The following is a 23,079-nucleotide window of genomic DNA, read 5'->3' on the forward strand; positions in this document are numbered from 1 at the left end:
TTTTTAAAGCTTTGTAGATGATTCCAAGTGTGTGACCGAGGTTGAAAAAACACTTTGTGCTAAAATGCAGGTGTAAGGATAGTGCAGTAGATAGGAGAAATAAACTCCTAATGCAGTTACAATTGATGATTCTATTTTATTATAGAGTAGCAATGTGACAAAACTGTACAATGTTCAGCTTGTCTTTCCTTTCCCCATTATATTTGTAGCATCTTCCTTATTTATTAAAAGATTTTTTATTTACTTGAGAGTGAGAGTGAGTGAGCTTTGGAGGTGGGGGGGAGAGAGAGAGAGAGAGAGAGAGAGAGAGAGAGAGAGAGTGAGTGAGTCTGGAGCAGATTGCAACGCAAAGCCCCCAACAATGGGGCTTGACACCATGACCCCAAGATCACTTCCTGAGCTGAAATCAGAGTGAGGAGCTACCCAGTGATCCCCTGATTTAATTTTAAATGAATACATGGAGACTCATTAAAATATAGTAGATATGTTATTTTTCTTTTTTCTTTTTTTTTTTTAAAGATTTTATTTATTTATTCATGAGAGACACACAGAGAGAGGCAGAGGGAGAAGCAGACTCCATGCAGGGAGCCTGATGTGGGAGTTGATCCCGTGGCTCCAGGATCATGCCTTGGGCCAAAGGCAGGTGCTAAACTGCTAAGTCATCCAGGGATCCCCTAGATATGTTATTTTTCTTTATCTTTTCATATTGATGATTTATTTCCATTGGTAGTGAATGTTCTCATCACTGCCTAAGCAACCTTGTTGGGTAAAAATTACTACCCTCATTTTGGAAATAAGGAAGTTATGGCTCAGAGAAGTTGAGTAGCTTCTTCAAAGTCCGAGAGCTGTTAAACAGCAGAGCAGATTAGAACTCTTATGTGTCTGTCTCCAAAGTTCATATTCTTTCTTTTATAAACTGCTTCCTTGAGCTGCTTTTGTGTTCAGCCCATTTGAATCCTGCTCAATGACCATAGAACTGCAGCACATTTCATAAGAGGGCACTATGCACGCGATAGACATACGGTAAATGTTGAATTTATTAAAAAGCTGAATGCTTAAAATGCAATGGCTTCCCATGGAACTTTTAAAAAATAGAACTGTAAGTAAAAGAAAATCTCTATGATTAGTGTGAAGAAAATAATGGATTGAATTAGTTTTAGCTATTCCTTAAACCAAACAATTTAGTAAGAGGGCATATGTTAGCAATTATTACTCAAATCTTTTTTTTTAAATTGAGATAAACTGACATAGTAGTTTTGAATATTGTACAACATCCAAATTCTGATAGTGGTTCCAGAATACAACCACAAGTTTTCATGGTTATTTGGTACTATATTTAGTGTTCTCTTTTTTTTTTGTGTAGTTATAGGGAATGCTTTAGGGTAGCCAGAGAGGCTATCCTAAATACCTGTGTTCATAACCACATGCACCTAAAGTACCCCATCAAAGAAAAAAAAATCCCTATTTGCTCTGAAATTGATGGGGAAAAATATATATATTTCATAAAAAGTATTTGGACCTTTGCTGAGCATCTTCTGGGAAACTCAATTAGTTTGGTTTGACTTTAGTAGATTAAACCTTTATGTTCATTTTTGTCACCTACTCTACTATGGTATTTCTTACCTTTTGAAACTGAGAAACTTGCTTTTGGTTGAAAAATTGCGATATTTTGGATTGGCTTTACTTATGTGTGCATTCCATTGATTTCATTCTCTTGAATATCTTCCATTTTGTTTGAGAGTTGGGACAAATTGAGCCTAGGGGTTAGAGAACTCAGATGTTAGGGAAAAACAACAAAATACTCCTTGTTAAGCTACTCTTCAGAAACTGTGTTTTATTATTTTTGTTTATATTTTTCCTTCCTTTCCTGCATGTTCTCATTGGCTTGGATGTTCTCAGTGTAAATCTTTGTGTTCAGATTTCCCTGTCTCCTTATTTAGGTCATCAGACCTTTTTTAGAAAATTGGATTCAGTTTATTTGAAGAGGCTCTCCTACAAAATGTACATGTACACATGCATACACACATGCATGAGTGAACACACGATTCCTCACCTTTTAAATGGAAATAATTATTCTTGGTAAAGGCTGTAAATTTGTCAGGGTACAATGTACAGAATACTGACAGATTCTTGGTTGATGCTTGATGCCTTCGCCTTTTATGGGTAAAGAAAATGAAACTGAAAAAGTCGTGCCCGTGAAGCCCACTCAGCAGCTCGGCGGAGACTTGCACCCACTGTTTCTGAGGCTGAACGTTACATTTGCTGCTGGGTGCTCTGGCTCAGGCAGGATATGTTTGATGAGATGCTTTGGAGATGTGTGGGGGTTCTTTTGGTTGTTTTTTTTTGTTTTTAAACGCACAGCTTGCTGAGTTCTAACTGATGTTTAAACTTGCAAATGTAGTAGACAGGAGATGAAAAAAAGACTACATATATGTTTCTATAAGAATTCATGTAGACTTCTTTTTACTATTGAGAAAATGTGCTGGTGTGAGTGATAAGACCATATGCCAAAATGAGAGTGGATCTCTGTCATCGGTGGTGTAGAACTAATATATGCCTTTTTCTCCTCCCCTTTCATTAGGGCAGAGCTTGGGATATGGCTTTGTGAACTACATTGACCCTAAGGATGCAGAGAAAGCTATCAACACCCTGAATGGATTGAGACTTCAAACCAAAACAATAAAAGTATGTCTTAAATTTTTTTATATCTACTTGCAAAACAGAGATTCAAAACAATTCAGGTCGTCTTGTAGTTCTTTTCCTTTGTTTCATGCTCAAGTAGACACTTCTCTGAGAGACCTAGCAGAATTTTTTGTTACATGTTGGAAAATGTTCAGGAGTACTTTATCTAATCACTCCTATATCAATAAAGGAACAGTAGCAACTCCTTTAGCTAAGTACTTTTTGAAGTCTGCTGAATTAAATCTCCTTCCTTTATAGTCAGTACTTCACATATAACTTGAGAAAACCTCTGACCAGTTCTTTGAGCTTAGGGCTTGGCTGAGTTGTTCTGTGAAAGACCAGGTAATAAATAATGTTAGGCTTTGTGGGCCATGCAGTCTGTGTCACAACTTCTCAACTCTGCCCTTGCAGGTTGAAGCTTCCATAGACAATAATGACATGAATGAATCGGCATGACTGTGATTTTAGAAAACTTTATTTATGGAAGCTGAAACTTGAATTTCATAGAATGTTCACGTGTTGCAAAATAGTCTTTTTTTCTTTGTCCCAGTCATTTAAAAATGTAAAAATCATTCTTAGCTCAGAGATCATAAAAAAACCGACAAGTTGGATGTGGTCCATGGGCTCTGTTCTGACTCTGCTCTAACTCTGAGGAGACTGATTGGACATGCTTAGATGTCACACATGTTATTTTTCCTGTTATACTTTTCAAGGCAATTGGTCAGTAATTTGTGGATATTTTCTGGCTTTTGTGAATTTTCAAAATGCCAACATAAAAGTTAATATAATTTGCAGTATAGATTTCCTTTCCTTTAGAAAATAAAAGGTTGAGGGTGGGGGCGGGGGCGGTGTGTCTGGGTGGCTCAATTGGTTAAGCGTCTGCTTTTGGCTGGTACTGGGATTGAGCCCTGTGTCAGCCTTCCTGCTCAGCGAGGAATTTGCTTCTCCGTCTGCCCTTGCCCCTGCCCCGTACTCATGCTCTCTCTCTTTTTCTATCAAATAAATAAAATCTTAAAAAAAAAAAAAAAAAAGAATTTGCTTCTGGCAAATGCTTAGTGCACATGCCATCAATTTTGCCTCTCCTGCCCAGTGCAGACATTGCCAATCAATCATGGCAGTCTTTCTCAGTTAGTCTAGATGTAGCACCCAAATATTTTTCAAAATAGTGTTCCAGACAACCTCTATCAATTGACTCAAGCTGGAACCTATTTTCCACCCTTGATTTAAGAAGTTGGCTCACACTATAGCCTGAAGTGGTAAGGGGAAGCTAGTCAAGGCTGACTATGGCATCCATCTTGCTTAGAGACTCGTCTAGAAGATTTCTGTTCATTTTTTCAGAAGTCTGGAAATGCAGTGTCATCTTTGTGCTTAAACGTTGCTTCTCTCAGAATTGTCAGCTTAAGGTAATTCATTAGCTCTGGGTAGTTTTGACATCTCATTCTTTATATTTATTGGCCCATAGGAAAAATGCCTCCTAGTTCTGTCTCATTTAAAGGGAACTGTATGAGGAGCTCCCAGATATATTTGGATGTAAGATGTCCAAGAATTCTACATGTTTCTTGAGTAAGGAAATGTCTTTTGAAAATATTAACCCTTCAGCCAGAAAAAGAGCTGGTTGTTACGCTACCAGAATTTGAGGGAAAAAATTAGATTTCTTATAGTCTATAAGCACAAAGACTTATGATTGATACTTGTTTTTTAATCTGGATTGCTTTTTTCAATTTCCATACTTATCTGCACACTTTTTGTCACAAAGGTTAACTTTTTACTAGTAATATTAAGCACTATTACTATTAAGTAATCATCAAATGCTACTAAAAAAGACTTCTAATACCCAGTCACCTTCAGATTGTTTTGTGTGTTCTCTGTCCTACTGAAGATTTTTGTAGGCCTACCCATGTTAGATTTATTTTCAGAATTGCTGCTAATTTATCTTTGTGCTGAGGTCCTGAGCTGTGGTTAAGAAGAAATTGGAGTAGATCGCTCAAACCAGAGCATACTCTTCTCCATTCTAGAAAAAGTCACCCATACCTCATTCTAGGGAATTCCGTTCTTTTGCTGAGTTCTTTTGCAATAATGTCTACAAGAAGGGAGAAATGCAGGGGAAACGGGTTGCCAGAGAATGAATTTCCATGGCCTGCGAGGAGACCATTGATGACAGCTGCTTCCTCTTTGCCCATTGCCCGGCTTTCTCTTCAGGGCCCAGCTGCTCGGGCAGCATATGTAGAAGAAAGGACAGTAATGCCTTGTGGCTTTTAAACTGTGACATCTGCTACTTCTCTTCTGATTTTCTGAAATGGGGGTGGGAGTGGTGGGGAAGCAGCAGGCTACTTCTTTCCCCGCCCCCATTTGGTTCCTGTAAAAATATCAGATAACAGCTGGTATCCTCAATTTGGCCCAGATTTCTCTGAGAGGCAAAGCGGACCATTTTCCAAAACTACAGAGCACCATTTTTGTCTGTTTGTTCTTTGTGTGGTTTTTCTTTCTTATTTTCAGTGAGACATGTTTTATGTTCTTAGACAACATCTTGAGCCAGTTTTTTCCTCATGTTGGCTGCTTCAAGTACCTTTTGGAAGCTGCGTTTAAACCATTCCATTCCTTGGGATACTATTCCGTAAATGAGCCTTTTTATCCTTCTTGCAGTCCATCCTGGTGGTTGTTGTCGGGCTAAACTTACTTACCTCATGTTACTTCTCACTCAGACGTCTCTTATTTTTCCCTACTCCTATACCATGTCATTTGACTTAACTTTGGAGTTGACCCAGCATTATCACTGCTTTCTGTGGTGGTCAGATGGGCTCTTTACTGGCAGGCTGATCTTCTCAGTCTCTTTCACGCTGCTTTAGTTGAATAGCAGCCTCTCCCCATCTGTGGGAGCCCATCTGAAGTTCTTCCTTCAGCCTCTGCCTGGCTGGGCTCTGCCCCCAATAAAAGAGTTGAGACCTTAGTCCGAAAAGAGTTTGACTAAGACCAGGCCCTTAAAGACAAAACTTGTATATTTAATATGTCCGAACTCTTTCCCTTTAGAAAGCTGTGGTAGACTAATTAATACATACATCATATACAAGTATACAACTGTTTGTGTTCTTTTCGTCTTCCAAGCCATCTAGCATTTAGTGTGCATATGGTGGAATTCTTAGTAATTGGAATATTGAAACAGTGAATCAAGTGCTGTGAAAGGTGGTTTATTTAGCAGTTTCTCCTGGGGCTTCCTAATAGCATTAGCCCAGTATGGTTTTGTGCAGTAGATGGAGAGTGTGTTGAATAATGACAAATATTCAGTATTTTTGCAATGAGTGAAGCAGAGTCCCTCAGGCACTGAGAAATTTTTAAGGCATTTATTCCTAAACTCGGTTTCATCGGATTTAGCAGAAGTGAGAAATGCAGGTTCTGGGGCCCACTTCAGAACTGCTGGGTTAGTGTCCAGAGGTGAGATGCAGGAATCTGCCTTTTATATGCTTTGTGATTAGTAACAGCAAGTCTGAGGCCTAGCATTACGAACCACCAAAATGTACCTTTTCTCAATAGGTGGGTTCTCTATTTGGTATTTTTGCATGCAAAGTTAAGTTTGTTTCCATTCTTTACCTTGATAATCTTCTTGTGGGTAATTCTCCTGAGCGTGCTGAATGATAGTTCAGCATTCAGAGTAAAAAGTAGTTCACACCATCTTCACTTTTTAAAAAGTATGGTTTAGGAATTAGAAAAACTTTAATACATTCACCTTATGTTAGAACTGTATTTATTATAAATAGCACCATTCATAGGTGTAAGTTTCAAAGTGATTAGTCTCTTCTCCTAAGGATCAGTATTTTCCTGATTGGGTCAGTGTTTTGGCAGCTTACCTTGCTGGTGATGACACCATTTCTGAGCTACCTGGGAGTCAGTCATGATAAAGCCAGCCCACATTGTCCCTGATACTGAGATGGTAAATTAAGTGTGAAGAATTAAAAATGTTTTTAACATCTTATATTAGGAAGGATAGTGAAAAGATAGTTTGTGCATAGTTCAGGTGTGGATGGTGGGAATCTTCTCAGACCACTGTCAAAAATTGTATACGGGGTAATCTCATCAAGAACCCTCATCCTCATGGGAACCCTTCGTTCTCAGGACCATTTGGCATCTTAGTGGTTGTGGTCACTGTGTTCAGTCCTGATGTTCTTTTTCTGTTTTGTTTTTAGGGGGTCTCAAGTACTTATAAAATCTAAATCAGTATATGAAACATTTATGGCTTCAAGCCAATACTCCTCTCTCCCAAGGGAAAATGCTTTTTTTTTTTTTTTTTTGCCTAGGTTAATGATTATCAGACTTAAATCCATAATTAGTGGAGTAAAATACTGAATATTCCTTAAAAAATCTTATACATCAAGTACTGTGAATAGGTGATGGAGATTTTTTCCTCCCAGCATCACTCCCAACTTCTGCCTCTCCTGCAAGGGATGTAGGAAAGTGGGAGTTTTTATCTCAGGAATAGAAATTCATGGCTTCTCTGCCCTACTGAAGAAAAATCCCTATTTTTTGGAATTATTGGGAAATATTACCAGCATGGAAAAACTGTCTTAATTTGGTTTTGACTAAAAAGATTCTTAATCATTCATACATAAACCAGCCTAAATTTCACCTTTGCTTAAAAGCTATTTTTAATTGATACACATTAATGTGAAATTTCTTATATTAAAATAACCAAACCACCATTTAAGGTAATAAGGAGAAACTGTTAAAGAAATTGGATTACTAAATATGGATGGTATCTATTTCTTAAAGTGTTCAGCTAAAGAACAAATAAGATAATAAACTTTTATTCTGAGCCATGTTGCTTTAAATTGTTACATTTATATCTTTTCCTAACCTATCCTTTTTCTAGTGACTGTGGTATTCACAGACTTCTTTTGTACTTGTTTGGCATGAACTATATCCTTAATATAAGAGAAACATAGAACTACATTTCAGAAATTTTAGTCTTCCTGACATTGATAAAGTGACTTTACTGGCTGTGTGCTCTTGGACAAGTCTTTTAATCATTAAAGTTTCCATTTTATCTGTAAAATTTATTCATCACTGAGTATGTATATTACCTGCTTTTTAAAAAAAAAATTTTTCCATGTTCTGCCAAGTTGTGTATTATAAGAAAAGGTGTAACTATTTAATAGATAGTTAATGAACTCATGGTTATCATGGAATGATTTAGTTAGTAATAAAATAGGACCCTATCCTGAAGATATCAGTTTTAACTGTTTCTCTTTATCATTGTTGAAAATTTAGCAGCCACAGTAAAATTTGCTTTGGGAAACAGTTCTCTAGCTCAAACGTGTTTTTGGTACAGAATTATTGGGAAGGGGATTGGTTCTCATTTATCATTGTAAATCCTTCGTTTATAAAATTTAATTCTGAAATGCTGCATAAATCATAGATTCTTCACTGTAGAGAAGGAAATAGCATGGAAGTAGAAATACAAGTGAGGTTAGGCTTGCCACCTGGTAGGTGCTCTGTTAGAATATCTGCAGCACCATTTTGGGATGTTTGAGACAAGTGAGTTTCATAATAGCAATAATGCTGAGAGTTCACACTTTTGTAGGGAAGTTTGAAAGCAGACGTTCAGGGAACCACATAGAATTAGCTAGAGTGGTAAGCAAGGGGAGAAATGCAGAAAGGAGCCAGAGAGCACTGAGAGATTAGAAAATGTGGGTGTGCCATGCCAAGGTTTTATATTATAGGTGAGGGGAACCACCAAAGAGTTCTGAGCAGGGTAATGATGGATTGGACTTAAGTATTTGTTAGGAAGGGAAGATCTGTTTGTTATAAACTCCATGTCTCTCTGAGCATCCCAGGCTAGCCTAGTGTTCTTTTGGCTTATATAAATCGATTTTATTTAGGTGTTTGTGGAAATGTGGGCTTTACAAACTTAAAAGCATCTCCTGTAAAGTACCCCACATTTTAGTACTGCTGCATATAGATCATTTACCTTTTACTTTGACCAGTTTTGGAAATTTTTAAAGTAATAATCTGAAGGACAGGCTTCAAATTAACAATTTTTGAGATGTCTGACCAGCCAAATAACACTTTAGGTTAATTAACTTTTGTTTGTGGAGGGACAAAAAAGTGGGAAAAGTGCCTGCCAGGAGTGGAAGTGAGAATGGTAGGTGAGTGAATAATTTCTTTACCTTTTTAAAAAAGACTAAATGTATTGTAACTTCATTTTTAACCCATGGCCTGGAACTTTCTGAAGACATGTGCCAGGTTTCACCAGTATATTGCTGCATCTGATTATCAGAAGTTCTTCAATGCATTTAAATAAAACTCTTATATCTATATTGAGTACAGTTTATATAGTTTTTATTTGACATAAAGAAAGATTTTTAAAATCAGGTATTAGTTGTATAATGCATATCATGTGTTTGCAGAATACTCAACTTGTGAGCTTGAAAACACCATAGGTTTTTACTTACTTTGGGTGGCCTAGAGAGTGTGGGTAGGTGACCTAGCCTAGTCTTGAACTTCATTGTCCCAATTCAAGCCTGTTTGTGTTATGCCTGCGTCTTCCAAGCTCTCTTCATTGTAGAAATGACATTTGAAGAATTCCAGAGAGCAATAACTTGGCATTATCTGAATGGTTTTTCTATAGATAATGTTTTCATGGTTGCTGGAGCAAAGGCTGAGCCTGCACAGAGGGATGGGTGAGAAGGAAGGTCCTGGTGGTAGTGTCTGCTTCCTTCCTGCCTGTCCCTGCTTGTGAATCACAGGGCAGGGTGGTGGTGGGGGGGAGGGGGGTGAGTGTCTCAGGATTGAATCCATCTTTCTTAGGAGGGAGTTCATAGATGATTATATTATCCAAGCCTCTACTTTTTCTGCCTGTTTCATAAATGTGTATCAGCAAAGGCATTTCTGCTTGGCACTCTTAACACTTCATTTCTCCTGCTCTTTAAGGGTACGGTAGGGCAGGGCTTGTTGTCTTTCATTTGTGATTTGGGAGAAGTACTATGAGGTAGTTTGGTGGCTTCTATCTGGTCAACCAAGCTACCTTGAGAGTTTAGGATAGGTATGCTAACTTCTGAGGAAGGGTGCCTTAATTTCTTGCTCTACTTTTCATAGTAGTTGCATAGGACTTTTATCTTTTTACTAGTCTGGATTTATGCAAAAACAATAGTTTCTTGTAGGCAAATATTCCTTCCCCCACCCTTTTAAAGATTTTATTAGAGAGCACAAGAGGTGAGTGGGAGATGCAAAGGGAGAAGCATACTCCTCACTGAGTAGGGAGCCTGATATGAAGCTTAATCCCAGACCCTGAAATCCTGACCTGAGCCAAAGGCAGATGCTCAACAGACTGAGCCACTCAGGTGTCCCAGGCAAATACTCCTTTTGACCAGAGAAAGGCAGGTCAGGTTAAGGGACTTGTTCTCAAACACAGTACGGCTAACAGTACCCTAGGAACAGAAATGTAAGATCGTGTTGGGTGATGCTGGTGGCTTTTATTGTGTTCTTTCCACCTCATATTATTGATATTCAAATGTTTTCCTATGAAACTGGTTATAGGTACTGCTACAAACAAATGGAATATTCCCTTGGGGACCTTAATTTGGGTCTTTTACTGTCTTGAGACTTTCTGGATCAGATCTGTTAGGTGTGAAGAAGTGGAACTGTTGTTAGCCCTGGAAAAACTGTCTTTTGGCTGAGCGCTGGAGACAGCCATACCTCCAGGTTAAGAGGAAAACTGATGTCTGGAGGTCATGTTCAGCAGATGGGCAAGTCCACATAGATTTAAGTATTTTGATGGTAACTGGAAAGTAAAGGAATTTAGTAACTCTCTGGATCTCTGTTCTATAGGAGATTACCCATTCAATAATGTTTTTCTGGTAGGTTGTGGCAAGCCTCAGATGCAAGTTTACAAGTTACAGAAAGTGCGTTTGTCATTCTTTAAGTTTGTGTGTACTCTTTACAAAAGTGTGTTTGATCCATTTTCTTTTACCTCTGCCATATTATCCTATCATTGCCCTTATCATCAGTTCTAAGCCACAGATACTACATCAGACTTGTGGGGGTTTTCTTTGGGAAGCTTCTTGGTATACTGCTTATGATGAAGCAGGAAAGAGGGCTGTGTTTTGAAAACTGTACAGGCAGTCTGTTACTTGTGTGCCCCCCACCCCAAATGAGAAGCACTCATTTGAAGGTTGCATCAAGACTTTGAGCCACAGACCTGTATTTATGTACTACTCTCTTGGTTTAGCTTTCTCATTTGTAAAATGGTGGGGATGGTGACCACTACACAGTTACTGTAAATCATGTGATTTAACATGTAGAGGTAGAAAGTACTTCTGTTCGCCTGTTACTTTCAGAAAGAGAAGATCAAGAATATTAAGTTGTTTTTCAGTCTTTTCTAAAAAGTGGTATTTTGAAATCAAGCTGGGGAAGAGTTGAAAATTGATTGCTACTTTTTCTCTGAAGAAAGTAGTCACCCTATCTAGTTTGTTGGTTTAATTTTGTTGGATATTTTAAAAACTATAGTTACCTTGTGCTATAAAAAAGTGGGTTGTGGACAAAAATCAATAAATCATGCTAATGTGCTCTATTTTTTGGTCATTAGTATAAAGTTACCTCATCCCACAGGAATGAGAAGTATAATCCTTCCTGCATAGGTTCTGGGATTGCTAATGAGTCTTAAAATGACCCTCACTGACCTTCAGGTTAGTAGCTGGAGAAGGGCAAGGAAAGCAGAGTTACCTGCATGGTCCTAGAAACCAATCATCCAGAAAATGCTTTCATTTCCACAAATTTGTTAAAAGACTGTTCAGAAATTTGACTATTCCTGCTTGTTTCACCCCAACTACCCTGTCTATATACCTAGAAAGATTCTGGAGTCATTGAGAGTGGCTCTGACCTCATAGAATTAAGCACAGCAGCCTTTTGCACAGACCAGCCAAGCTGATGAACTCCTATCCAGCTGAGCCCCATCTAGTCAGGCTGATTTTTGGAAATACCTTGGAATGAGTTATTTGGACTTTGTTTTACTTTTACGTTTTAGTATTTGTTGGTGATTTATATTCATATATACTTTACTTTCAAGCTACCTGTGAGTTTTTTACTCATTTGGAAACCAATATTGATGGGTGATAAGGAGAGCTTGACACTGTAATTTTTATGAGCTAGTTTCTAGGAATCCTGAATATGCCCTGGAATTGGAGGATTACCTATTTAAAATCCTTCTATATGAGGAACTGCCAGAACATTAATGTTCATCAGAATCCCTGGGGTGGTGAGGTGGTTGATAAAAATGTATATTTCTGACCCTAATCAAAATTTACTGAATCTGATTATCTGCTGAGTGAGAGCAGAGATTGTATTTTAACCAGTCATTACCGGTGATTGTTAATAGGTTGATGGTCTGACCTGAGGACCATCGTTTGGTAGATCCTAGTGATTTTGAACTTGGATAGGTTTGTGGTGCTTGTTTCAAAAACAAATCTACATGTAAATAAAATTTTCATTTGTGGGTTCTATCGTAAATTGTCTGGAATACTTGTGGTTAACAGATGTACTTTTATAATGCTGGATTTACCTAAATAACATTTTCTTTGTCTTTCTCTCAAAAACACACACACAGGGTACTCATTTTCAGAGCATTTTAGTGTCATTAAATACTTCTAGCATTACAAGTACATAAATGTCATTTAATATTTGATTCTGAGGGTAGAGAGTTTACAGTATGGTTCTTCTGGGGCTCATTCATTTAAAATGGGTATTTCATATTAGTATAGAGATTGGGAGTTGAATTATATGATTCAAGATGGGTTGTGAATCAGAATATGGAAGTTGCTTTTAAAAGGCAATAAAAATTTATTTCCTATTAATAGGCTCCCAACCACACCCCTTTTTTCCCCCCGCCCAGTATTTGGTTGTTTGAACTTTGCTTGTCAGGGTTTGAATAAATGGGAATTTGCTCTTTTATCATAAAGACTCCCCCAGATAACATGTTATAAATATTTAAAGTAAAAAAAAATACTCTATATTACCTTAATTTAGAAACCTTTTGACCTATTTGGCAATTTTGTCTCAAGGCTGTGTGAAGGCAGTGCATACTGTCACCAAAAGGCTTAGAATGGCTCTGTTCTCAGATTTGCAAAAATGGGTTAATAAGTAATTGTCATCAACTTACAGGATTTTCCGGAGTGTTCTTCATTAACCAGTGTCTTGGGGGAATTGCAGAAATATGCATTGTCTGTACACTGCTGGCGCACAAAGTCAAATGAGCTGTGAAGGTGAGGGCTAAAAACACCCCTCTCACCTTTGTACTTTGTCCTCTGAGTATTAAAGAACATTGATCTACCAAGTGGCAAAGGGGTACTATTTGGCGGTTTAATTACAGCCAGTGAATGTTATTGATGCTATCAATCAGCAAGACCCAGGGAAAGGGCACAGTGCCAGACCATTCGGTGCTCCCGACAGTGTAATTAAATACTGCGGGACTGGAATCTCAAGGTAAAGTGAGGTGCTTCCACACATCTGAAGCAGGAGAACACTGTCTTGCAGCGCAGGTAAATGTGGTTATCGTCTCCGACTGCTCCTCTTTAAATTTTTGGAGGAGTCTATGAATGGCAGTGATACAGCCTGTTCATTGTGTACAGGTAAGGTTGTCCATGTTTTCCTTAAAACCCTCTTTCTTGTAAAATCTTCACAACTGTCATACAAAAGCCTTTAGGAATATAGTAATCACTTTCTGTTAAAGCTGTTTGGGGGATATACAGCTCAGTTGTCTAATAGATATTTGGAGAATGAGGGATTGTCTTTGAATGAGACTATTAGTCCTGCACATCAGTTCATTTAAAAAAGCTTTCCCTGTGATTATTCTCTAATGTCTAATCATGTTGAGAGAAAAATATCTTGGTAGGTTGAAGTTATAAAACATTCAGTAATATTTCAGGGGTTATTCCTTTTAAATTATCTATTGAATAAATTTTTCATCATTGTATAACTTATGTCAGGTCCACAAAATATATGTAGGTAAAACTTTTTTTGGCTCTGTGGAAGATTTATAATAACATTCATATTATCCTTTTTTTCCTTTTCTCCTATGTTATCCATGTGTTTCACACACAAATTTTCATCTAGGTCTGTTTGAGAGACAAATGCCATAGGCAACCGAAAGTTTTGTTACAGTCATTTTATTTAAATGATGTATAGTTTATACTCATTAAGGCTTACCAAAGACAGGCTCCCCTTGAAAGGAAGTGTTTTCCTTTTTGTGCATATATGTGTGTACATATACACATACACACATTAGATTCCTGACAGTTGGGTTAAATCAGGCCCGAAAACATTTCTTGAGTGTTTTCAGTTTAGTTGTAATGTAGGTATGGGTTACAAACTGTTATTACATTTACAACAGGTGTTTGAAGGAAGATTGTTAGAACTTTCCCTTGGATGTTTGAGGATAATTTTTAAAGAACATTAAAGGTTTAGTAAAAGTGGTTATTTCATCTTCAAGAGTCTAATCCCATTAAGGCCTTTTATATTATATGGAATCATAGCAAGTTCAGCAGTTAGTTTCCAAGTTTGTATAGAAGGGCATATGATTTATTTATTTAGTTTTTAGCGCATATGCTTTAAAAGTTATTAATGTCCATCATGCCTGTGCTTTTTTTTTCTGCCCCCCCCACAAAGATATCAAATGTAATATTAAAAAAGTAATTGCAAATTGTTTTTTAAAGACCATACAATCTTGGATAGGGCACATCTGTGAGTAATGAAGTACTTAATTCTCCAAGTGTTTTGAGTGTCTAGTATGACCCAGTCAGCCTTGCTAAAAGGTTGGAGCCATGCTAAAATATGACAAGATGTCGTCTTGTCTCCCATCCAAGTACTAACCAGGCCCAACCCTGCTTAGCTTCCGAGATCAAACGAGATCGGGTGCGTTCAGGGTGGTATGGCCGTAGACTGTCATCCTTGATGTCATTGTGTAGTAGGGAGAGATAGCATTTTCTTTATATGATTTTTTTTTTTTTGGATGTATGATAAGCTAATGCAGAGCACAATGGGAATGGTTATGTTACTGGCTGTCAAGAAGCCTCTTCAATGGTTTCAGAGGTGATAGGGTTTCGCAAAATAGGGTTTATCTCCTAGAGAAAGAAGACAGGTATTACACATGAAGGAATGTCTCATCCAAAGGTACAGAGGCCTTTATGTGACGTGTACTTTTTGGAAGAAACTTATACTTGGAAACTGTATACTCATTCTGTCAAATATTAACCTTCTATGAAAGTGATTGATAGGAAAATTTAATTAATCCTACCCCCATAATTTACATTTATCCTTTTTTAGTGAAGATCTAATTCACAAAAGGAACTATAGCAATGAATTTTATGCAGATTAATTCATTTGTTCATAGATACCTCTCTGCCTTGTTCTGCAAAGATCCATGGTAACCTGTGAGACTCATTTAAGATATTTAAAGATGGTACCAAGATGAAATTTCTCTGTGGAGTATTTAGTGTACACACAGAAATAGGATCATTATATTTTCATTACTGTATGTATAAGTAGGTCAAAGAAGACTTGGATTTCTGAACCAACATTGCAGCAAAGCAGTTTTTCTTTTAGTTATAGAAGAAAAGGGAACTTATTGTAGATGGTATTTAAATTAGCTTTTAAAATTGCCACACTGATTTTGACTATTCCACTCACCTAGCTTATGGGAAAATTATCTCCACATTGTATATGTATTTGACCTACACATATACATTTCTGTGGACTGTCCCTCCCTGCTCATAAAAGCTTCATTGTGACATTTACAGGTTCCAGAATCTGCCCCAGCTTGCTATTACAGTGTTTTCTTTGTTTTGCAGAGATTCTTTTAGCTGGGCTCCTCATCCTTGAGTATGCAAGTCAAAGTCTTACCTCCTGCCTTGGGTCATTCTCTGCCTATATTGCTCTATACTACTACTTGGCCATAAAAGTATTTGGTTTTTACTGTACATTACCTCTTTGGTAGTCTGCTCTCAGAGGGCAGACATCTTTGTGTTCAGAACGATTCACAAAATTAAGCGTTTATTTAAAATTTTTGAATGAGGAAGTTTCTATATATTGCTTATAAGGAATAGTGAAGATGTGCTCTGTATGCTCAAAGATAGGAATATTCACATTTAAGTGAAGCCAAAAGTGAAACTGACACTTTCTGATAGGTGTTACTATTTATTGAAGACACTGTCAAGTGAAGGATATATAAAAGACTTACCTGCTTTTTCTTTTCTATAGTTAATGAGGATTTAACTATTGTTTTCCTTTTATGTGTGATTTTCTACATAACCTGCATCAGCCTTGTGTCTTTGTCCTCTGTCATTTTCATGTTTTCCTTTTTTTCTCTTAGACCTTAGGTGGGGGTATGTTCAAGCCACTAATTTGGCTCCTTGAGAACCTCCTCCTTTTTCTACACAATACCAACCAGTGTTTGTTGACTTTTATTGTGAAACAGCTCCAGTTTGCTTCTACTGAGTACTGTGGAGGGAGACCTTTTAGGTTTAACTTTCTAACTCAGCATTTTAATCTGTTGGCAGTGCTTTAGATCTACTAGATGGCCCAGTACTACATAAATTATATTTTAAGTTTATTTTTGGAGGTAAAATTGTAACAGGTAATTTGATAGCATGGCTTTTGTTGGAGATTGCATCTGATCAAATTTCAGAATCTTGAAAGAACCCTTAAGAAGCTACTACTGGAGAATGGTTTTCTAAGAATTGAATGAGTACGTCTATTTTTCTGTAAGCCAGTTTAACTTGTCTTGTTTCCAGTGAAGCACAGAAAACCAGATTGTTGGACAAGCATCACACCTTCTAATCATCTTGCCTGAGAGGTACTTCAGAAGTAGCCCCTGCAGGAGGCCATGGAATATTTTCATTCAGGAGGAATTGGAGTGCCTAGTTGATGAGTGGGGCTATGAGATAGTTGCACATGTAAGAATTAGTTTCAACCCTCTAGGAACTTACAGCCTAATAACGTAAAAGCTTTGTAAGTGAATTGTTGTACTGTTACCCTGGGAGGATGCTTTGAGGTAGTTTGCTGCTCTGGCAATGTTGAAGAGGCGCCAGACACATCTGAGTATTGAGCACTAAGTACTGAGATTTCCTTCTTTTTAAGTCTCTGTAATGTCCTGCTAGTATACACAGTGATAGTGTCCAAAATGAAAAATTCACAGTACTCCTGCCAGTATTTTTTTTTCTACTGGGGAAATCACATTGAGTCATTAGGTACTGATTGGTGACTTGTAACCCATCCCACATTCAGAAACATACATGCAACCCTAATCTGAAATTAGGCACTGTTTCCCGAAGTCCAATTATTATTTCTGCCACTGTCTCCCTGAAATAGAGATGATTCTCTGTTTCTCCTCTGTTTCTCATTTTGCATCTAACTTTAGGCTCTAACAGATCTTTATGAGAGAGAATAAGGAAGTGGGAGGATTTAATATGCAATAGTTGGGTTAGAGAAATAAAATGAAGTTGGTGTTTTCTATCAGCCCGCTTAAAGATGCTGGTTGTTGACCCTCTATATGATAGTAAGACAGCCTTTCCTCAAGCGTCAACCAGGCTTTGGGCTTTCCAATACACTCCTCTGCCATTGTCTTACAGAATACTTGGAATATTGTAATATTGTACTAGTTAGTAAGGGTTAATTTTGATAATAACTGCCAGGATTTGGGAGAAGCCTTATTTTATCTTTGAACTATTTTTCGGTTAAAGTGCATAATCTTTCTTGTGCCAAATGGCCTCCTCTGTGTCTTCCCGTGTCTTCTCAGAGATAGTTATATTTGAGTTTCTTCTTTTACAAATTGGAGATGCTAATGATAATACCCAATCCATACCTTGCTGTTAGGGTCAATTCAATTAAGTAATAGTGTATGTAATATACTGAGGGGCACCTGGGTGGCTCAGTTGGTTAAGTGTCTTAATTTTGACTTGGGTCATGATCTCAGGGTCCTCAGATCAAGCCCTGCATCAGGGCTCTGCAATCAGCAGGGAGTCTGCTTGGGATCCTCTTTCCCTTTGCCATACCTTCTCCGCCTCATACCTGTGCTCGCTCTCTCTCTTTCTCTAAGATAGATAGATAGATAGATAGATAAATTTATCTGTCCATCCATCCATCCATCCATCCTACTGAGACCAGGTGCCTGGCACATGGTAAACATTTAATAAGTGTTTGGGGCTATCATTATTTATATTGTTAAGATTTTATATATACATGAAATTCTTATAGTATGATGAAACATAATTAGGTTCTCCAGCTCTGTGCTAATAGTTACATTTTCCCATTTAATCCTTGTGAGGTCCCTGTGAGGTAAGGACTATCATCTGTCATTAACATCAGATTGCAAAATGAAGAAATAGAGGCTTCAGATGGACCTATACAGAAATTACTCCTTAGTTATATAACTGGTAAAGTAACAGAGACAGGACCTGAACTTAGCTCCATGCAGTTCCATGCCCTGGTTTTTACTACTTCATAACTTTGGACGGCTCTGGGACAAGCATCAGTTTCTGGCCACCAGTTCAGAGTATGCTCTGTTGCAGCCAGAACTTCACGAGTAATCATTTTCTTTTGCCTTTAAAAGTTTTTTGACCTAGTACTAAACTAATTCATGTTTGCCTCAATTCTAGCCTATTTATATTACTTATTCTTTTTTTTTTTTTTTTTAAGTAGGCTCCACACCTAATGTGGGGTCTGAACTCATGACCCTGATGAGATTAAGTGTCCCAAGCTCTACCAACTGAGCCAGCCAGGTGTCCCTTCCTTAATACTTCTGAAGATATGTGGCCAAATAAATAATCTCATTTCGTATTTTTAATGTTAAAAGTAAGGGAGTCTGCTTTTCCTAACCAGTACAGAAAATTTCCTAATGCAGAGAGGGTAGGAATGAACTCTAGTTGTTACAGCTGCAACTCCCACTTTTTTTTTTTCAAGCCACTTTACTGTAATCACTCTCCAAAATATTAATGGGCTAAGTGAAGATATGGGATTGGAAATGGAATATCAATTCCATTTGATAGATTCCTGCTTAGATTTTAGGATGACTGATGCATTGCCACTATAGTTGTAGATCAGATTTAATCCTCCACTTCCTTCAGATGTTGCATCACTTGTTTTTTATTTTTTTGTTAACGTCTTTACATACAGAGATCTTTAGAAATTTGGAAGGCGTTTTCTGCCTAAGTTGCATTTCAAGAATGCTTTACCACAGGCTCCCTGTTTGCCTTTACCAGCGGAGTCCTTGTTGAATCATGTGTTGAATCTTCATCCAGGCAGAAGCAAAATGGAAGGGCAGATGTGATCTGCTCACTTGGGTAGTATACTAAATACTTTGATACTTTCATAAAATTTTAAGAAAACTATACTTTAATAAGATACAAAGTTGTAGGGCAGCCTGGGTGGCTCAGCAGTTTGGCGCAGTTTGGCACCTGCCTTCAGCCCAGGGCGTGATCCTGGAGACCCGGGATCGAGTCCCACATTGGGCTCCCTGCGTAGAGCCTGCTTCTCTCTCTGCCTTTGTCTCTGCCTTGCTTTCTCTGTGTCTCTCATGAACAAATAAATAAAATCTTTAAAAAAAAATAACAAAGATATCAGGACAGTCTGTTAGACCCTCATTTAACTGATAAACGTGCATGAAACAAATTTGGGCAGCATTTTTTATTTTTATTTATTTATTTTGGGGGGTAGCATTTTTAAAAAGATTTATTTATTACTGGGACACCTGAGTGGCTCGGCAGTTGAGTGTCTGAGTGTCTGCCTTCAGCTCAAGGCGTGATCCTGGTCTGGGGATTGAGTCCTGCATTGGGCTCCCTGCAAGGAGCCTGCTTCTTCCTCTATGTCTTTGCCCCTCTCTCTGTGTCTCTCATGAATAAATAAATAAAAAATCTTAAAAGATTTATTTATTATCATGAGACAGGGAGCACGAGGTGGGAGGGGCAGAGGGTGAGGGAGAAGCAGACTCCCCACTGAGCAGGGAGTCCATTTGGTGGGTTTCCAGGACCCTGAGATCATGACCTGAGCCACCCAGGTACCTTTGATTTAGGGAACATTTGATAGATTCTACTCAGTGTAGTTTTTCAGAGGCTAAGTTTAAGAGAGGCTGTCAGGTATCCAGCTTGTGATGAGTTGCTTAATACAAATCTTACATCCAGCATCCTTTTGTTTTTCTGTTGCTGTTCTGTAGTGTTAGCGTTGTTTTTAATAATGCCATCATACAGGATCACTTTATTCTTATGACATCACTTATTCTTCGGTTCATTTTTAAGTTGGATATAAGGATCAACTGCTTTGAATTTTATTTAATGTTATTGCGCTAAAACTTGGAAATTATGTGAAGCTGGATAGTCCCTAGTGTAGTATACCCAGTTGCTGTTTTCCCTTTCCATTAAATGATATGTAATTAAAAAAACCTGTTTAATACCTAAAATATTCTATTTGAGGTGCATTTCAATTTACTTGGTGTAAAGCAATAGTCTTGAGACTCTTGCTTTTTCTTTTTCAGCTGCCATCTCCCACCTCTCTTAGCTCTTTCATGGACATCTTCTAAACAGTTCTCAGGCAATACTAGTAGTGGAAGAAATACAGGAACTGTTCTAAGGAAAAGACCCATTTTGATGTATTCAGATTTTCTTAGGTGTATAGAAGAAAAAATTCAGCAGAACTAAAATACTTACCTTCTTGCATATCTATTCTGGTATTTCCTTGTAAATGTCTGATCATCCTCCCAAGAATTGTCATTTTCCTAGAATCTTGTATGATTTCAGGCTCTGTTGCAGCCAGTGGTGTAGTGGAAAATCCCTTGACAAAGCAGCAAGCCCTCAATCCTACACCTTGCTCTGCATCCTTGGACAAGTCACTTCACCTTTGTGTGCCTCAGTCTTCCTCTTTTCTAAATATCAAGAAATTGGGCTAAGTGATTTCTGTTTCCTTTTTGCTCCAAAATGAAGGACCCCCCCCCCCCCCCGCTGCCCTGCATCGCCCAGCAATTTATTATTCTGTTAAGGATTTTATTGCTTCTGGGGATTTGAGTCCCCAGTTTGTGAAATGAAACTTCATTCCTGACATGTTTAATGCTATCTGCAGTCTAGTCTATGCACAGAGAACCATCACATGCGATGTTTGCTGTATTACAAAAAAGATTATAGCTCCTCTTAACTTTTTAAGACAAGATTTCAGAAACTAAGTTTCCCCACCTAGTGTGTGATTGTAAATCCTTTTCATTACAGTAAATGTGTGGCAGGTACCAGGGTGTGCAGTGTAGGGTAAAGACTAGGTTACTTATTTCAAGGACATCAGGCAATTACGAGACAGAATAAGAAACAAATTGATCTTGGTTTCCTCCGTATGGACGAGAACAAGATGTGTGATGCAGTGTGGGTCCCAGCAAGGAAACTACGATGGGAGAAGGCGGTGAGAGTAGACGTTAGGCACTCAGCAATGCCCTTATTGAATCTGAAGTGACTCACATTTAGTTGAGTGGGAGGAGTAGGTTATACTAACACAGGGAAGTCAGAGAGGAAGGTTTGGAAAACTACTGAAGGTTGTGTGTGTTTATATAGAGAAGGGAGTCCGTGCCCGGAACATAAAGAACTAAGAAATTTGAAATTAATCTTAAAGCATTAGGGAGCCCCTGAGGGATTTGAAGCGAGAAGAGCACAATTGTGTTTTGTGGTGTTTCTTGAATTAAAACAATCTTTATGAGACTTAAAGAATTCAACAAATTGAGTCTCAGTAAAATTTGAGGTCTCCCATGTATTTTCCACTGATGTGGTTTTCTGAATTCTTTGTCTTGGAATACTTATTAAAGGTAACTCCCCTAATCTATAATACCCTTTTTAAGCCTTCCTGTTAGGGGTGATTATTGCTTTTAGCTCTAACACCTTCGCTAGAGCTAATCTTTAATTTCTTATGGACTTATTTTTGTATGCTTTGTTCTCTCAGGGTTACTCCTTTGCAACCATTTGTGAAATATGCCCTTAAAAAAACCGTAATCTTAGGCTGTGATATGTATATGCCTTGATGTGTATTTGAGACTTGTTTCTGGTGGGGTTTTGCATTTAGAGGCAGATAAAAGTACAGTTCTTCCCTTTAGGTGAATTTTGAGGTCTGTGGCCTGAATTGTGGTTGGAGATGGCATCCACCTGTGTACTTTACTTCTGAGCTCTTTTGGAGGGTCCAGTCTACCCACCTGTCTGTCAAGCCTTAATGCTGCCACAAGACCTTTGCTACTGCCTACTGGAGCCAGAGCAACTTTTATTTAGTGAGATTGTCATTTTTCAGATAGTCCCATCAAAACTCCATTTATTGATAGGAACAGCAATTAATTCTCAGTTTAAATAGGCACAAGCATGACCTTGTCCACTCCTTTCAGTTGAAGAGATTGAATGGAGCTTTTCAAAAAAGTCTGAAGTGGCAAGTACCTAATTTTCAGGTTTAATGTTTATAGACCTGGGTCAGTAATTGACAAGTGATAGAAGTTGTTCAATGGTGATCTTGCCGGTGGGAGGTTTTTCAAATGTCCTTTGTTTAATAAAGAAGGAATTGCTTTGTTCATGTATAGACTTTATCTCTTTAATCTGTTGGTATTAATGTCCTCTGTCACTGATCTTTCGTTGATGAATCAGAGAGAAATGAGAGCAGTTGTATTTCTGGACAAAAGCATTTCAGTGGACTTCTACCAAAAGTAATATATTGGGATTTTAAACTTTACTATGTACATGTAATAAAGTTCTAATTCTTATCCATAAGATATTTTCATTCCTTTAGTTCTGTGTATTTTGATTAACCTGTGTTTTGATAGCCCATTCTTAGTCTATATGTTACTTGTCCTTGAATGTTTAATGTATAATTAGTTTTAGTTGCTGATGAAGAAATGCATTTTTAATTACAAAGAATATATTGTTTCAAACTATTCCATTTTCAAGACCCAATTACTTTGATAAAACTATTTTTATCTGTTTTGTCCAGCATGATCTCATTTTGAAGAACAATTTGAGAAGCCATTGGCTAGAGCATTTATTTGTCTATACTTCTAACTGCTTCCCTTCCTTCCCCTCAAGTAATCTCAGTATTGCTTGTCTTTGTTTATTATATCACTTGTAGGATTGTGAGAAATTCTAGAAAAAACCTGAGTTTTAAATTGCTATCTTTGGAGTAGATTGGTGTTCAGTGTTGTACTCCCTGTATCATCTTTAAATATTTAAATTGCAGACTCTCTGGCTGCCTCTTAAATTAGATCCTTCACTTAGTAGTTTTGACATTTCATAACCTTGTTCCTCAGGCATTAAATATTCACCTGTTTAAATGGTGGTGAAAATTTAAAATCCAAACCCATTCTATTAATCCAGTGAAAGTAGATTGGAGAACAGCTTGCAGTTGGTGAAGGAAGAAGCT

The 23,079-nt window shown here is 37.7% G+C and overlaps 1 protein-coding gene across 4 annotated transcripts in view; it reads left to right on the forward strand.

Moving 5' to 3' along the window:
* The window catches only part of ELAVL2 (ELAV like RNA binding protein 2), a 139,218-nt gene that overhangs the window by 98,708 nt on the left and 17,431 nt on the right, over window positions 1-23,079 (forward strand). For all 4 annotated transcript variants that reach the window (XM_055302217.1, XM_055302218.1, XM_055302220.1 and 1 more), the window contains exon 4: window positions 2,582-2,685. In XM_055302217.1, the coding sequence (XP_055158192.1) occupies window positions 2,582-2,685 (104 nt within the window). The remainder of the gene's footprint in view (window positions 1-2,581; window positions 2,686-23,079) is intronic.

The sequence above is a fragment of the Nyctereutes procyonoides genome, unplaced genomic scaffold, assembly GCF_905146905.1.
Source record: "Nyctereutes procyonoides isolate TBG_1078 unplaced genomic scaffold, NYPRO_anot_genome, whole genome shotgun sequence".
Taxonomy (NCBI): domain Eukaryota; kingdom Metazoa; phylum Chordata; class Mammalia; order Carnivora; family Canidae; genus Nyctereutes; species Nyctereutes procyonoides.